The following is an 18010-nucleotide window of genomic DNA, read 5'->3' as shown; positions in this document are numbered from 1 at the left end:
AAAACCCCAAAATTATGTATGAGACTTGTGGCATAGTATATTTGGCATACATACAGTATTCTCAATTAGATATACTGTACTACAGTTCATAAGATGGTTTACATCAAAAGCTTCTTCTAGGCTGAAGGAACAGGTTTATTCAAAACACATCTGTAGTTAAATATCCCAGGTGTTCACTTAACAATTTCACCGTGTATAATATACCATATAATAATACTAACATGATATAATATTGTAGTGTAAACTGAATTGACTACATCAACAGAAAATGCATAAAATTAGATATACATATTCCAGGTCTTTTATACTAATATTCAGAAATACATTAAATAGAAATTAAACTATTTAAAAGGAATAGTGGGCAAAAAAATAAAACATAAATGTCAACGTGGCAGCATATAGTTTTAGACTCTCCCCTCAGAGGATGCCATCCCATGTTACAGCTGGGCCGGTACAAGCTCCGTTTTCCCTTTATTTGTGATCACCTGTATGAGACTGCCAGACTTTGGCCTGTTATTCCCAGAGGTCCAGTTAAAAAATGTCCTACAAAAGAGAACAATTAATTTTTTTTTAAGCAAAATAAAAACACAGTATATTGACTGACAATTCTAATGTATTCTCTAATGTGTGGATTTATTCCAACGACCCTCTAATGCTTAATGTATACTAAGCAGCCTTCTTGAAATATTGACTAATACCATTTTTACCCCAATTTCTTACCAATGCATAAACTGATGTTATGCAAGTATGTTAGCAATCTCTTAACACTGTGCAAGGTATTCCTGTGGCCATACATACAGTGCCTTGCAAAAGTATTCACCCCGTTTGCATTTTATGTTTTGTTGTCTCACAAGCTGGAAATAAAATGGATTGTTTGAAGGTGTGCATCATTTCATTCACAGAACATGCCTATAAATTAAGTTGTGGTTTTTTTTATATTGTGAATCAAACAACATTTAGGACAACATAACAGAAAACTTCAGCGTGCATAACTATTCTCTCCCCTAAAGTCAGTACTTTGTCAAGTCACTTTTTGCAGCAATTACAGCTACAAGTCACTTTGGATAAGTCTCTATGAGCTTGCCACATCTTGCCCCTGGGATTTTTGCCCATTCCTCAAGGCAAAACTGCTCCAGCTCAAGTCTGACCACAGATTCTCAATTGGATTGAGATCTGGGCTTTGACTAGGCCATTCCAACACATTTAAATGTTTCCCCTTAAACCTCTCGAGTGTTGCTTTAGAAGTATGCTTCGGGTCCTTGTCTTGCTGGAAGGTGAACCTCCGTCCTAGTCTCAAATCACAGGTAGACTGAAACAGGTTTTGCGCAAGAATATCCCTGTATTTAGCACCGTCCATCTTTCCCTCGACTCAAATCAGTTTCCCAGTCCCTGCTGCTGAAAAACATCCCCACAGCATGATGCTGCCACCACCATGTTTCACTGTGGGGATGGTGTTCTTGGGGTGATGGGATGTGTTGGGTTTTTTCCTTGGTGGACGAAAAGTTAAATTTTAGTCTCATCTTTCCAGAGCACCTTCCTCCATATATTTGGAGAGTCGCACACATGCCTTTTGGCAAACTCAAATAGAGTCTTCTTATTTTTATCACTAAGTAATGGCTTTTTTCTGGCCACTCTTCCCTAAAGGCCAGCTCTATGGAGTGTATGGCTTATTGTGGCCACATGCACAGATACACAGTCTCTGCTGTGGAACTCTGCAGCTCCTTCAGGGTTACCTTTGGTGTCTGTGCTGCCTCTCTGATTAATGGCCTCCTTGCCCGGTCTGTAAGTTTTGGTGGCCGGCCCTCTCTTGGCAGGTTTGTTGTGGTTCCATGTTCTTTCCATTTGATGATGCATTTGATGGTGCTCCAGCGGATCATCAAAGATTTGGAATTTTTTTCTTTTATAACCCAACCCAGAATTGTACTTCTCAACAACTTTGTTCCTGACTTGTTTGGAGAGCTCCTTGGTCTTCATGGTGTGATGCCTCTTGCTTAGTGGTTTTGAAGCCTCTGGGGCCTTTCAGAAAAGGTGTGTTTATACTGACAGATCATGTGACACTTAGATCTCACACAGGTGGACTTCATTTCACTAATTGTGTGACTTCTGAAGGTAACTGGTTGCTTCAGAACTTTTGAGGGGCTTCATAGCAAAGGGGGAGATTACATATACACATGCCAATTTTCAGAATTTTATTTATAAAGATTCTTTTTTATATATTTTTTTCTCATTTCACTTCACCAAATTAGACTATTTTGTGCAGATCCATCACATGAAATTTATATAGAAAAAAATATTAATTAATTACATGTTATAATGTAACAAAAAAGGTAAAAAGCCAAGGGGGGGGGGGGGGGTGAATACTTTTGCAAGGCATTGTACATGTTGAGAGACAATGCACTAGAACAATGGCTGGGCCTGTCAATCATCAAAGGACACCGAAGAGAGTGGCCCAAAAACTTATTTGCAGACTGTTGCTGCAATGGATCAACCCTATATGTGATTTTATTCTAGTATGCTGGTCATAATGTGTAAATATGTGAGGCCATAGAAAACTGCATTTTACACTATATAACAGATGCTACCAATAATAAATATAACATGGTTTGGTTTTTTTCACTTAATGATTTGGCAGCAATTGTATGTGAGAAGAGAATAAAAACAACATTCATGCATCTAATGATATAGGGATCAATCCAATTTGGTGTGAATTGCTGTTTTTTCTTCGCATTATCATAGCGAATTCATTTTGCAATCCAATTAGCAACTTGCACTGAACCAGTCAGAGTGAATTTGCATTTTTCCATTCGCACCCCCCTGGTGGTGAGAGATGGAAAAGAAAATCTCTTTTAAAGGTTAAAATGTTGATTAAATTAACCCCTTGGAACCCCCCCAATTACTAATTAGGCAATCGGAAATTTCCAATTAGCTTTTTACATTTTTCAAAGTGCCCTCAATTAACCCAAAAACCACCTTTTTTCCTACTTTTTTTTTGCATTTTTCACAAAAAAAGTTTTTTTTAATAATCTTTTTGCATTTTATTTATTTATTTTAAAAGCACAAAATCAGCCATTTGATACCATTTAAAAATCTTCAGTACTTTCCTAATGCCCACAAATAGCCTTCTATATGGTTACCAATTATGAGGGGTACATGATGGTCTCCTCACTTTTTCATGCATTTCTCTCACATTGCATTTGGCAGTCAATTCGCAAACCTCTGCTGCGAGTACAGTGAATAGGCATTTTTAATTGGATTGGAGAATTCTCGGGTGCGACTTTGTGCAAAGTCGTTGAGTTTCCTAAAACACCCCATACATCAGCAATTGATTGTGTATAAAAATCTTTCCCTTTTTCAATCGATTGCAGAATTGCCACAATCGATTGAAAAAAGGGAAAGATTTTTCTATACACAATCTATTGCAAATTGCACGATTGCTGCAATCAATTGCTGATGTATGGGGGCCTAAACTTGCTATTCACAATTCGCACCTAATTGGATTGACCCCATAGATTTTGATCTGTTTGCAGCACATATCAGGTTAGGTTGCTTCCTGACCGGCTAGCGCTCACCAAAATAGATCAATGTGATGTCAATGGGATAAAACAACAATGAAGACAAAAAAAAAAAAAAAGGAGGAATATGCAATTTACATACATATCACCATGTCAATCACCATACACAAGACACACCAAAAACCAACAGTGAGTCATCAAATGGTTCCCAAAAACCACCAAAAAGTTAAAAAAAAGGGGTTGCTTACAAAGTGATATTTTAAATAGACCATTACAAATAATATACAGAACAAACAAGAGAAGGTTATCTATACCAGTGTTTCACAAACTCATTCCCCAGGGAGCACTAAAAGTACATGTTCTCACTCTCCTCAAAGAAACACAAGTGAAATAATTAGCTCCATCTGTGGTTCTTTTAAAATGTGTGAGGCAGTAATGAATACACCTGTGCACCAACTAGGAAAAATGGAAACCATGCACTGTAAAGCTGCATACACACACGATTTTTTGAACAATACAATAGTTTGTAAAAATCGTTCACTTCCTGAGTCAAACGATGAACGATTATCGTTCATGCGCGTTCACGTTTGTAGTTCAGTCAGACTTGAAAATCGGTGAGTTGACATTTAGTTAAGATGCAAAAATAGTTTGTAGTTCAAAAAAAAAATCATTCATTACACTTTAAAAAATCTGACAGATAATAATTCATAAAATCGTTCAGAAAATCGTTGGTAACAAAATCGTTGTGTGTGTGCAGCTTTAATGTTGTGTCTGTTTATTTCAAGTTGGCACAAAAACTACTGAACTGATTCTCATGAAAACTGTATAATTGTGTATTGGAAACTCCTAGAAATAACATGCACTTTGTTTCGTCTCGATACGTCAAGTTAAATAACAAAAATAATATTTATTGACATCATCAATGCAAGAGATAGGTGTGGCACCATGCGCGCGGCCGGTAAGGGGTAGGGGTGCTTTGGGCTCGCATGCACTTGAATAGGATAGGCTACATAGCAGTCTGTGTACAGGGCACACATTGGTGAGAGTGGTGGGTGAAGGCGCTGTTGCCACCAGTTTGTATAGCGCTGCTGGTCATGAGGGCCACTCCCAGGACAGGTCTCCTATGCAAAACAATACAACTACAACACCTCAATTAAAATAAATAAATAAATGTTGTTAGAAACTATTTAATTGCGGGCGAAGCTGTGGGCAACAGCTAGTAATTGATAATATTGCACTCACCATTTTCAGACATACTTGCAGACTCCCCAGGTATGGCCGGGAGGCTCCCGAAAATCGTGTGGCGCTCCCGGCTGCCCACAAGAGAGTACAAGTTTTCTGGTCAGACCACCACCGGTGAAAAATTACTCCCACCCACTTAACGAGTGAAAGTAGGTGATCTCTGCACTGTGCAGCGAAAACACGTTTGCGCCGCCACAACTGCACATACCATTGCCACCATCATTCCCATGCAGCACCGACATGGCTGCCCCCTACCGGAGGGGGCAGCCAGAAAGTCGGCAAGTATGTTTTCAGGGCTAGAACTAGCTGTGAATATTATGATATCCGTATCTTCCAAGCTTTTCCTTGATATAATACTCCAGTGAACCGCTTGCCTGGCGTGGACGCATCAGATGCGTCCAGTCAGAAATGCCCACCAGCGGCTACCGAAAGATAATCAGCAGCCGCCAATCTCACCTGCTCCTCCCCCCACCCCCCCGGTGTGGCTTCCTTTACAGCAACAGACCCATCGAACAAGTTATCACCAACCGGGGGACTTCACCACTACCTCTGTTCCCATAACTTATCCCCACTGGGACTGTTTACACATAACACAGCTCCCGCACTTATGGAGGCCGTTGGAGTTAATCTGTCCTTGTACAATTCAGTACATTTTTTTTTTTTTTTACATGTTTCACTGAAAATAAGACTAAGTAAGTAACCCTTTTACTTTTTGGTGTTTTTTTCAGTAATCACAATGGTTTTTTTTTTGGTGTCTTGTGTATGGAGATAGTGGGCTAATATTTTTTCGTTTCATATGCTGTCTCCGTTCAGTCTTTTTATAGTGATATTGCGCTTTAACTACAGTAATGACAAGAAATTGTATTGTTTGTGATTTATGTAAAGCATAATGCTTAGGTATTTGTTGGAAATGCAAAATGGTTTATTTCTAAAACAGTGGTGGCATATTCATGAGCAGATCAAGATACTACTACTGTTAATAATAATAATAATAATTATATTATTAAATAAATAAATAGTATAGCTCTACCATATTATACAGAGCTTTCCAGACAATATGAAGTTATTCACATCAGCTCCTGTCCCACTGGAGTCTAAATTCACTACCACAAACACACACTATGGTCCTTTTCTATTTCAGACGCCAGTTAACCGATCAGTATATGTTTTGGACTTTTCTTTTAACATGTCGTATAAAATAAAAAAAATGAGAACATACAAACTCCACTCAGATAGCACCCAGGCTTTCTGAATATCATGTCTGTGAGGCAATGCTAACCTCTGTTCCACCATTCTTAGGCGGAGGGCCACCAACCATTTCTAATTTAACTAGGGTTTACAAAGGGTTACAGTTCAATCTATTAAAGTTTGGATAAATTGTCCATTTAATTTAAAATATCTCTCTGGGATGTTGAATTGCCAACATTTAAGAGAAGGACAGAGGGGCTGACCCAGATGTGGAGGCTAATGCAATCGCAGCTGTTATCTCGTACGCAGCTGCTGGCGGCAGTCGCAGGTCCATGAAAGTGCATGTAAATACGCAGTGGTGGTTGCAGATCCTCCAATAATCGATCTGACCGACCCTATGGAAGTGCAGAATGGCCGAGGGAACAGAGACACTGGTGCCGTATTTTCTGCGTATGGGATCGCAGATGTTGGCAGATACACGCCCTGAAAACGGCCATGACACACCAAAATGGTCCCCGAATGTCAATCACTTTGTAAAGAAACCCTCACTGAGCTAAGGTAGCGCAGAGCGTGCGCAGTATGACCATGATGCATGCGCAGTTGGCCAATAATTACCCAACCGCATAAATATCAGCACTGTGTCCACAGCTGAATCAGGCCCAGAACCATGACGCCTCGTCTGTTATTACACATGAGCTGTAACTGTACAATATAATGGAGAAAGCATTAAGCAATTCTAAATGTTACCTGTACTTTCTTCTTCATCCACTAGGGGACATATACCTTCAGTGGGATCACTAACAGCCTGCTGTGTGTAAGTGTATTATCGCCTTCCATGACCAAAACTATCTTAAATATCTTCTTGGAAATTCATATATAGTTTCCTTTGTATTTAATCAGAACAAATAGACTAGATTTGCAGCAAATTTATTAATAAAAATGTTGCAATTGCATTTAGCAGCAGAGGGTAATCCTACTACATAATATGGGAGCACGGCACAGATAGCATAAGGAGAAGAACACAGCCTGCGGTGTGAGGCTGAGCTGATAAGCAGGTATTGTGTACTCACTCAGCAATAAAGTCTAATGGTGTCCAGGAAGTGAAGTCTGCATCAGGCATGGAGGCTCTGTTGGCGGGGGTATCCAAGGTAACGCTGCAAAAGGAAGAGATTAGGGTAAGTAAAACACATATTACACCACAGAGCAACCTCAATGTTAACCCTAGTCTCAAGATAATACTATATTCAAAAACTTAGCGAATTACAGGTAGCAAGAGAGTATTATCGCATGTCCCATGATATTGCATAATTTAAATTTCTGATAAGGAAATAAGTTAGTCCGACTCCAACTAACTACAGAACCATCAGGCGAGCACTTGAAGGACCTCAGTCTGCACATGAAAGAAAAAAAAAAATTTCAAGATGGAGATATTTGTCTGCTCTCAGGTTTCCAAATTATTTTTTGACGGATTTAACTTAAGCTCAGTTAATAGTTGGGATGTTTGTATAGATATAGAGCTCATCTACAGCGATTCCACCCACCATAACATTGTATAGACATCTTGCATTATATAGTGTGGCTTTGAACACTTTCCAAACTGTTCCAGAAAACAGTAAAGCTGGGTACACAGACAATATTTCGGCCGATTCGACAGATCGGTCCAATATATTGTCAATATCGTCTAATGTGTATGCACTATGTCGGGTCATGCGCGCTCCCATTAGGTCATCAGTTGCATAGTCAGGTCGCCCCTACATGCAGCTCAATGTGACGATGCGACTGAAGACCCCATGCTGCGGGATGTGGCAGGGGCCGACATATCGGTGCATGTGAGCACCGGATCGTCTAACGTGTACCGGCTGCCCGATGTCAGCCTGTCGTCCGTGAAATCACTGGGTACACATATCGTTTAATGTGTAACCAGCTTAAGACAGATGTGTTTGGGATATTGCTGCTATGGAGAATTCCAAGGAAATAAAATTATATGTTATCATTCTCTCATTGCCCCATCAACTCCACGGCAGCCCTAACAAATGGGATGTATCCGAGCAACACATGAAAAGGGTATGCAGTTCCAAGTTCCACAATCAAAAATGTCAATACCGAGAGCAGGGAGAGCGTCAGGTTAAAGTCATAATGCTGACCTGTTCATGCAATTTACAGCATTACAACTTCAATCATGTTGGTAAAGTACTGACTGCCGGACACTCATACCCAACACCAGGAAATAGGGCAGCCTCATGTGGCAAGTGAAAAAAAATAATTTTTGAAGGATTTTTTTTTTTTTTTTCACAAGGACTTACAGTAAAAGAAAGTCACATCCAAAAAAAATAATGAGCCTTGCTCGGAAACAATATGTGTCTTTTTTCTGTTTTCAAGAGTTGGACGCACCACTACTATCCACCCACTTGCCAAAGTAACTGCCCTTGCTATCAGCACGCATCTGGACCATCTCCTTAGTGCAAGATGTGCATCTGAAACCAGATGGATCGCTGCAGATGCTCCCCTCTGAACAGCCCAAAGTTACACCTACAACATGTACTCAGAACACTTGTCCTATGTGCAAATGCCAGGTTACGTTGACTGAGCCACAAGCGGGGATTCCTAAACTATCAGGCAAGAGAATAATTGGATGGAGCATGTACGGAAGACGGATGTGGTACGTAATGTCGTCATGGCCTGAATGTCGACAGTCACAATGTTGACCTGTCCAATATTTCAACTGGGGGAATGTCGACAATGATGTTGACACTGATATTTTAGCCTAACTGTAAATTCATGTATCGACATCCTCACTGTCGACATTCATGTCATCATTTTGACCAGGTCAACGTTATTGTGTTGACATTATAAATGACTGCGTCCCATGGAGAGGTAAACAGAAAATGCCATAACAATACCCATTGTACGTAATCATTCTTCCTTGTTACTTAGTTATTAGGATCTCCTGATTTATATGGTAAGTGGAAACTACCTTAGGTAGCAAAGCAGAAGTTTGAAGCACAAATTGTACGTACAGATATTTAGAAAAAAATGGCTCCCGACATCATAGGTCCTAGAATTCCCCAACTTATCAAGCAAATGGCATTGATTTAGAAACACCTTAAGTGAGGGAAATTTTAGTGAAACATACAGGGGCTGATTTTGAGTTGGGAGCAAAGCAAATAACCTTGCACCTTGGTAAAACCATGTTGCGCTGCTCGTGGGACTGATAATAATAAAGGATGATGATTTATTATTATTATTATTTATATGGCGCCACAAGAGTTCCACAGCGCCTTACAGAGTACACAAACAAATAATTTGACAACTGATTTACAGTACAAAATAGGACAAGGACATGGATAATATATATTGCTACATAAGTGACCATAACACCTAGATATGCAACAGAGCGTAAGCAGCCAAGTGTTAGGTGCCCTGGTGGGGGGGGGTAAGAAGTAGGTACAAGTAAAGTAAGGAGACGCACAAGAGGGTAGAGGGCCCTGCTCGTAAGAGCTTACATTCTAAAGGGGAGGGGAAGAGATTTAGATGAGAGGGGCGCGTCCAAACTCAAATCTAAATTGCAGTGTAATAAATATTTGTGTGGGTTACTTACAAGCAAAAGCAGCAATCTTATAATAAAGAGAGGTAATGTTTGGTATTCGAGCTTGAAGACGCACTTTAATCACCTTATCAGAGATTCCTTTACACCATAATGATCGCTCAATATCTGCACGGTGTCTGGATTTGGATGCAGAACTGGTCCCTGGTGCACAAAATCGGATTATGGAAAGTCAGTGCTTTGAAGAACTTTTGCAGATTTGAGATTTGCCGAGATAACTTCCTTTGCCGTCATCTTCATCTACCCTTCTGCTCCTAAATGCTTGAGTGCAGTTGCTTTTTGCTTTGGAGCAATGCAAGTATATCCAGCTGGAGGTTCCTTATAGGTCACTTTGTCCATTAAATCTAGAGAACAACGCCCCTCTTCCTGATCTAAACCTTACAAACGACTAGTACCTTGTTTAAGGTCCTTGGAGATGAAGGTGGATCAAACTGAAGATAAGATAAAAAGGTCTTCTACTCTACATTCAGTGCTCCTCAAGGAGTGCAGGGAACAGCATAAACAGGAATGACATTATGTGTACCTTAGGAGAAGGCCAAGAAGCCAGAGCTGTATATTACACCATTGCACCGACTAGCATCCCCAGTGAGACACTCTTGTTACGGCTTGCACTCCTGGAGGTTCGTCGAAGAGACACTACGGCTAAATCCATAATGGAAAATAAATAATCACCACTACACTATACTTCCACATTGCTTTCTCACCTGAGAGACAGGGCAGAAGAGCAGCAGGGAATGAAGGAGCCACAATACTGTATATAATTCTCCAGGTGTGTGTTTTGTTTGGCTCGGCATTAGTAAGGCATGTCAACACCCCAGAGGGGAAAAAAAAAAAAAAACCACACACACACACACACACACACACACACACACACACACACACACGACATAGGAAAGTAATACCCCTATTCCACGGCCAGCAATAACCAGGGTTTTTACACGTAAGCGAGCAGCAGCCCAGGTAATTTTGCGGTGTGAAAAGGCAGGCTTGAAATAAGCCAGGTCGAGTGACCCGGCATTTCAACCCTGGTCACGAGCAGGGTTGAACGCGGGTTCAACCCGGCTCGTGAAGCAGTGTGAACGGGTAACCCGGGTCAATGAGACCCGGGTCCTGTTCTCTACGTAGGAAGACCCGGCACTAAGCGCCGACTCATCACGTGAAGCCGATGGCGTCATCGACCCAGCATTAGTGCTGGGTCGCGCCACCTGTTTAACAGGGATCTCAGCCGGGTCGCTCCCGGGATGGGCGTGTGAACATCACCCCGAGTGCGATCCAGCAAAACTAATGGAAAAGGGGTATAAGAGAAATGGGGTGAAGACCTGTCACATTAGCAGGGTCGGGTGGGTGGTAAGGCAAAGTGACAGTTGCCACGGTGAGTGTCAGTTGGTTGGGGTGGGAAGACAGTGACGTTGTTACAGTGAGCAGGAGGAGGAGAGCAGCGGTACATCTGAAAATTTTGCTGCCCGGACATTTGGCGGAGTCCGGGTGACGGAATATGAATAAGTCTTAAACGGGTCAAACGTGATTTTCCCTTCGGCTGATCTTTGAAAATCTTGAGAAATGGTTGAATAAAAATATGAGATATGGTAAGAACTTACCTTTGTTATCTCTACGAAGTCCATAGGCTTCCACAGGATACCTTGGGGTATAGGTGATGACGTCAGGCATCGGGCACCATAGAGTTAAGTTTTCAGTCCTCCCAGGATGCACTAGGGTCCCCCTCCTATAGCCCGCCCCCGAGCCAAGGCATCTCAGTTAGTTACCAAGCCATAGGCCGGAGGAGGAGAAGGAAGAGAGAGAAAAAAGATCTGGACACACAAGAATCACATTCTCACCAGAGGGAGACGGAAAAACCGGTGACCAGAGTAAAGCCCATCTGCAGCACAGGTGCGACAGGGCGGGAGTCCTGTGGAACCCTATGGACTTCGTAGAAATAGAGATACCAAAAGGTAAGTTCTTACCATCTCTCATATTTTCTACTTCAGGGTCCATAAGGTATCCACAGGATACCTTCGGGATGTCCCAAAGCAGTATCCTTTAAGGGTGGGGACGCTCCTGTGCTGAAAGAAGAATCCGCCGCCCGAAGGAAGCATCCTGAGAGGCAAAGGTGTCAAACCTGTAATACCTCACGAAGGTATGGACAGAGGACCATGTAGCAGCCTTGCAGATCTGGACTGCAGAGGCACCACGTCGAGCTGCCCACGAAGGACCCACAGACCTAGTGGAATGAGCCTTCACAGAAGGAGGAACCGGCAGGCCTTCATGAAGATAAGCTTCAGAAATTGCCATACGGATCCAGGCTGCCAAAGTTTGCTTTGAAGCAGGCCAACCCTTTTTACGGAAGCAATAGAGGACAAACAAGGCGTCCGACTTCCTAAACGAAGAAGTGCGGTCAACATAAGTCCTTAAGGCCCGCACAACATCCAAAGTGGCCTCACCCACTGAAAGACCCGGTGAGTTAAAGGCCGGAACAACTATTTCCTCATTAACATGAAACTGGGAAACAACTTTGGGAAGAAATTCAGGACGAGTGCGTAGCACTGCCCTGTTCCCATGAAAAATCAAGAAAGGGGGTCTACAAGAGAGAGCCCCTAAATCAGAAACACGTCTGGCCGAAGCTATGGCCAGAAGGAAAACAGTCTTAGCTGTTAGCCATTTAAGATCCACTGAGCCCAGTGGTTCAAACGGCAGTCCTTGGAGAGCCCTCAGGACCACAGTCAAGTCACAAGGCGCAACAGGTGGAACAAAAGGAGGCTGAATATGCAGAACGCCCTGCATAAAGGTGCGCACATCAGGAAATGTAGCAATCCTACGGTGAAACCAGACAGACAGGGCCGAAACCTGCACCTTCAAAGAAGCAAGGCGAAGCCCATGGTCTAGTCCCGCTTGTAGGAAGGAGAGTACCCGAGACAGACGAAACTCCCGCGGTGCACAACCTCTCAATCGACACCACTGGAAGAACGTATGCCACACGCGATGGTATATTCTCGCGGAAGACGGTTTCCGAGCTCTTAGCATGGTACGTACTACAGAGCTTGAAAACCCCCTGGACCTTAACATGGCCGTCTCAACAGCCACACCGTCAAAGACAGCAGAGTCAAGTCCGGGTGAAGACAAGGACCCTATGACAGAAGGTCCGGTCGGAGCGGTAACCGCAGAGGACTGTACACGGACAGACCCTGAAGGTCTGAGAACCAGTGCCGTCTGGGCCATGCGGGAGCTATCAACAGTAGCGTCCCTCCTTCCTGTTTGAATTTCCGAATTACCCGTGGAAGAAGGGAAACCGGAGGAAACAGGTATGCGAACCGGAACGTCCACCGGACGGACAGAGCATTCACCAGAGACGCCTCTTCGTCTCTTGTGCGAGACCCGTACACCGGCAACTTGTTGTTGTGCCGGGATGCCATGAGGTCGATCTCTGGAAGACCCCACCTGTCCACCAGCAGTTGAAAAACGTCCGGGTGCAGGGACCATTCCCCCGGAAGAACGTCCTGGTGACTGAGAAAGTACGCCTCCCAGTTTAGCACTCCCGGGATGAAGACAGCTGATATGGCCGGAAGATTGCGCTCCGCCCATACCAGGATCCGAGACACCTCTACGAGAGCCGCCCGACTTCAGGTTCCACCTTGCCGGTTTATGAAGGCCACGGAGGAAGAGTTGTCCGACTGGACCTGCACTGGGTGACCTTGGAGAACCCGATGTGCCTGCTGGAGAGCATTGAAAACCGCTCGGAGTTTCAAGATGTTTATTGGAAGCTCTGCTTCTGCCGGAGTCCACCTGCCCTGGAACAAGTGTGGACCCGAAACTGCTCCCCAGCCCCAAGACTGGCGTCCGTTGTCAACAGGACCCAATTCGCCACCCAGAACGGACGACCCTTGTTGAGATGGGTTGTCTGCAACCACCAGGCAAGGGACAGGCGAACCTCCGGAGTGAGCACTATCGTCTGTGATTTTAGAGACTGAGGCAGTCCATTCCACTTGGACAGGATCAGGTGCTGCAGAGATCTGGAGTGAAACTGGGCATATTCCACCATGTCGAATACCGACACCCAATGGAGCCCAGTAACCTCATCGCCGAGTGTAGACACACCCGGCGGCTCTGCAGACAACTGCGCACCCTCGACTGTAAGGCAGAGATCTTTTCCCCCGTCACAAAGATCCTTTGCTGTCCAGAGTCCAATACGGTTCCGAGGTGCAGAATCCGCTGAGACGGGATCAGGGTGGACTTCTGCCAGTTTATCAACCAGCCGTGCCGTTGCAGTAGCGCAATGGTCAGGTCCAAGTGGCGCAGAAGGAGCTCCGGAGATCCTGCCACTAAGAGAAGGTCGTCCAAGTACGGCAACATGCGGACTCCCTGCAGCCGCAGGGAAGCCGTCATGACCGCCATCACCTTGGTGAAAACACGTGGTGCTGTCGCCAGGCCAAAAGGTAACGCCCGGAACTGAAAGTGGTCGCTGCGGATTGCAAACCTGAGGAACTGTTGATGGCGCAAAAGAATAGGGACATGCAGGTAAGCGTCCTGTATGTCCAATGACACCATGTAGTCCCCAGGTTCCAGCGCCAGAATGATGGACTGCAGGGTCTCCATCCGCAACCTCGGCACCCGCAAAGACTTGTTGAGAGCTTTGAGGTTGAGAATCGGACGAAACGACCCATTGGGTTTCTGCACCAAAAAGAGATTGGAATAGAAACCCTGGCCCCTCTGGGAGAATGGAACAGGCACTAACTCCAGCCTGGAGCATAGTGTGCAAGACCTTCCGCAGCCCCGTGGCTTTCCGGGGGGTCTGTGCCGGAAGGAGAGGGCATACCCGTGTGAGACCACCTCGAGGACCCAAGTGTCTGTCGTGGTGACCGACCAACACTGGGCGAACTGCAGCAGACGGCCTCCCACTTTGGGATCCCCCAAAGGGAGGCACGGACAGTCAGGCCGCAGGCTTGTCAGACTGCTTTAGGCCTACCCTGGGCCCTATAAGACCGAAAGGACGATGTACCTGAACCAGAAGGAACAGCAGCCGACGGGAGACATGCTGATTTAGCTGCCGCCAGCGTGGCTATAATCTTGTCCAGATCCGGACCGAAGAGAACCTCTCCGTTAAAAGGCAATGCCTCCTAACCCTTTTTGGAATCAGCGTCCGCCTTCCAGGATCGCAAACCACAAGGTGCGACGAGCAGCCACCGCTGCCGAAGAAATTCGAGACGCCAGGGTACTAATATCTAAGGCCGCTTCGTTGATATAAGTGGCCGAATCCCGGAGATTGCCGATCAACTCCATCTGCTCAGCCGAACAGTCGGGATCGAAGGACGCCTCCAACGTATCAGCCCAGCGCTCCATAGCTCTGGCAACCCAGCAAATGGCCATAGCTGGCCGTGCTGCCCCCCTGTAAGGGAACAGACGGACTTCAGGCAGATCTCCACCTTGCGGTCCGTAGCATCCTTAAGGGAGGACATGGATGGCATAGGCAATGTGGCACTACGGACAAGGCGTGTCACATGAGAATCCACCTGTGGAGGGGATTCCCACTTGGCAAAATAATTGTCCGCAAACGGATACGCCACTGCTAAAAGCCTTTGAGGCTGATATCGTTTGCCTGGCTGTTTCCACGCTTCCTCTAGGTGGTCAACTAAAGAGGAAACACTGTGGTATCTCCTTAAACATCCTTGAAAAAGGCGTATTTGGACTTTGATACCGGAGGTTCCTCATCCTCAATAACTAAAGCAGTGCGGACTGCACGAATAAGGCAAGGTATATACACCTTAGACTTAGTGTCCGACTCTTTAGGACAGGGAGGTTCCTGGTCAGAAAGATCCAGAATCTCCCCATCATCGGACGTCCTGTCCTCATAAGGAGCGGACTGAGACGCCACCGGCCGCTTGTGGGGCCGCATCACAGACTCCCCCTGCAACACGTCTGACAACTGCTGTACAGAGCTTGTTAACGAATTAACCCACGCAGGCTCATGAGAGACCTTAGGAGGGGAAATAGGGAGACCGTGGGGTACCATTAATTGTCTCGGGAAACCCTGCATGGGTGACGACACCACTGACTGCTGGGACAATCCCATCTGAGTGAAGGGAGGCTGCGGAGCTAACTGGCCCACGAGGGTTGTAAGCGCCTTGGCGAAACAAGCCCAGGGCGGCTCCTGTACCGGTGCTGTGATCGTAATAGGCCAGGCCAATAAATAACACGGTCGGCATAGCCCTTCCGCGCTACCCTCCCCCTCCGCTATAGGTGCCTTGCACGTAGTACACCGAAGCTGTAAAGGGAAGTCACTCTCAGACATGATGGTAAATATGTGACCCCTCTCAACAATACTTGTCCGTATAGTGAGAGACCACCCTGCAGCACCGCACCACAAGGGCTTTAGCAGAAAGACAGGGACAGTGATAAGGCTGACAGTTAAGAAGTAAAGTACAGGCAGCAGCGCTAGCACAGTCACATACAATGCAAAGAAAAATCAATTCCTGCACTATCAGCGCTGATTCTCAACTACCCAGACAGAGTCTGGTAGGACACAGCACTGCATACACAGATCTGACCCAGTAAGCGTTGCAGAGAGGACTGTGCAGCGGGCGAGGCGCTGGCTGTGAGACAGGGAAGGCGCGCTCCCCTGGCATGCATTTAACCCCCCCCAGCGCTACCGCTCTGCTGCGGTCCGCTGTCCCAGGGGGGTAGTGGAAGCGCAGGTTAGATACCTGGCTCCACGCTGCAGCCAGTCCCCAGGGAGCCCCCCTGCCTGGGGACTCTGGACCCCGCAGTTTACCTTGCTGTCCCCCTTGAATCCGGCCATGGTCCCAAACATCTGGGGTCACCGCTAGCTGTGACCCCAGATGCTCACCAGCATCCCCGGATCGGTACCGGCGTTCTGGTACCAGCGGGGGTGGAGGGAAGACGGCATGGACGTCAGTACTGACTGTCCATGCTGTACTTCCAGATGTGCAGCCACAGCTGCTTGAAGAAAACTTCAGGGGCTCTTCTTAGCCCCCACTCCAACAGGTGCATCCGACTCCGGCCGGGCACCAAACTAAACTGAGATGCCTTGGCTCGGGGGCGGGGTATAGGAGGGGGACCCTAGTGCATCCCGGGAGGACTGAAAACTTAACTCTATGGTGCCCGATGCCTGACGTCATCACCTATACCCCAAGGTATCCTGTGGATACCCTATGGACCCAGAAGTAGAAATGTAGTTTTCCCTGGGGTGCTGACATGCCTTACTATTACAGCTTGTCTCTAGTCGGCTAACTAGGGAGCTAATTATTTGCTATGGCTGCAATGGAAAGGATGCTTGGATGATTTTCAGGGCTCCTTTGTTCTTCTTACAGCCTTGGCCAAAATCCAGGGGCAGGGTATGAGAGTGGAAAGACCAGCCAGAAAACGCTACCAAACTGTTGGTCTTTTTTTTATTGCTTCTCCAAGTCGCACAGTCCAAATTCACCCCTCAACCCTTCATTCCTTAACTAACATTTATTAATGACTAGCTGATGTACCGGATTTAATCCAGGGAAACCTTAGATATTTTAATTTCCTTCGTAGCATCTTAACTCAACTTCTACTGTATGCATAGTTTATTTTATGTCTCTGGTGTAAAGGAGCGTACTAGTATCAAGCTTAAGGGCATGATTCAGATTTGGGAATAGAGTAAAAAGAGCAAGCAACTGTGCATGTTAGTAAAACCATGTTGCACTGAGGGTGGGGAAGATTTATATGGTGCAGAGAGGTTTAGATTTCAGGGGGGTGTCCAAACTGAAGTCTAAATTGCAGTGTAAAAATAAAGCTGTCCAGCATTTGTCATCTACTTGCAAAAGCAGCCAGTATTTACCCCACTAGCAAAAAAGAATTGTATGTATTTGCACCCTTTGTATTGCAATATGGTTTGTCCAGGAAAACAGTTACTTGGTCTATCTTATACCCCTTTTACACCGGAGCTAAAACCCGGGTTTTTGAAGGGTTAACCCGGGCAGCTCCCTGGTGTAAAAGGGGAAAGAGTTGGATCGCCGGGTCGAGTGACCCGGCAATCCAAACCAGGTAACTAGCAGGGTTTAACACGGGCGTAGCCCGTGAAATCCTGCTATGCAAACAGCGCACTCCGGGTCACGATGACCTGGAGTGCGCTGCTAGCCGACCGATTGGTCCGACTTCAGTGGCGCTTGGAGATGACGTCGTCATCTCCAAGCGACCACTTTCACTCAACAAAAGCCGGGTCTATGCAGACCCGACTGCGGTGTGAGCGGCACTGACTCGGGAAGTCGGCGCCAGCAAAATTCCGGGTCTGATCCGGATAGGAACTTTGTTCCAACTCCGGGTCAGACCCGGAATTTAGGTGGAAAAGGGGTATTACTCTCTTCCCAAATCTGAATCAGGCCTTAAGTGCAGTAAACCTTGAAGACTAATCTGAACAGTTGCCCAGCTGCCACCAGTTAGCATAAACCATCATAATTAAAGGGTTGAGATATGTCAAGGAGGCACT

General features: G+C 45.6%; 1 protein-coding gene across 1 annotated transcript in view; it reads right to left on the bottom strand.

The window, feature by feature from the left end:
* Positions 1-269: 269 nt before the first annotated feature.
* The window catches only part of QDPR (quinoid dihydropteridine reductase), a 32811-nt gene continuing 15070 nt past the window's right edge, over positions 270-18010 (bottom strand). Inside the window, exons 6-7 of the mRNA XM_088450602.1 lie at positions 7013-7096; positions 270-543 (exon numbers count right to left, since the gene is read on the bottom strand). Coding sequence (XP_088306728.1) covers positions 438-543; positions 7013-7096 — 190 coding nt within the window. The 3' untranslated portion in view covers positions 270-437. The remainder of the gene's footprint in view (positions 544-7012; positions 7097-18010) is intronic.

The sequence above is a fragment of the Taudactylus pleione genome, unplaced genomic scaffold, assembly GCF_031769625.1.
Source record: "Taudactylus pleione unplaced genomic scaffold, aTauple2 ptg000520l, whole genome shotgun sequence".
Classification (NCBI taxonomy): domain Eukaryota; kingdom Metazoa; phylum Chordata; class Amphibia; order Anura; family Myobatrachidae; genus Taudactylus; species Taudactylus pleione.
Note: the sequence above shows the minus strand (reverse complement) of the source record. Positions and strands in the feature narration are given on the sequence as shown.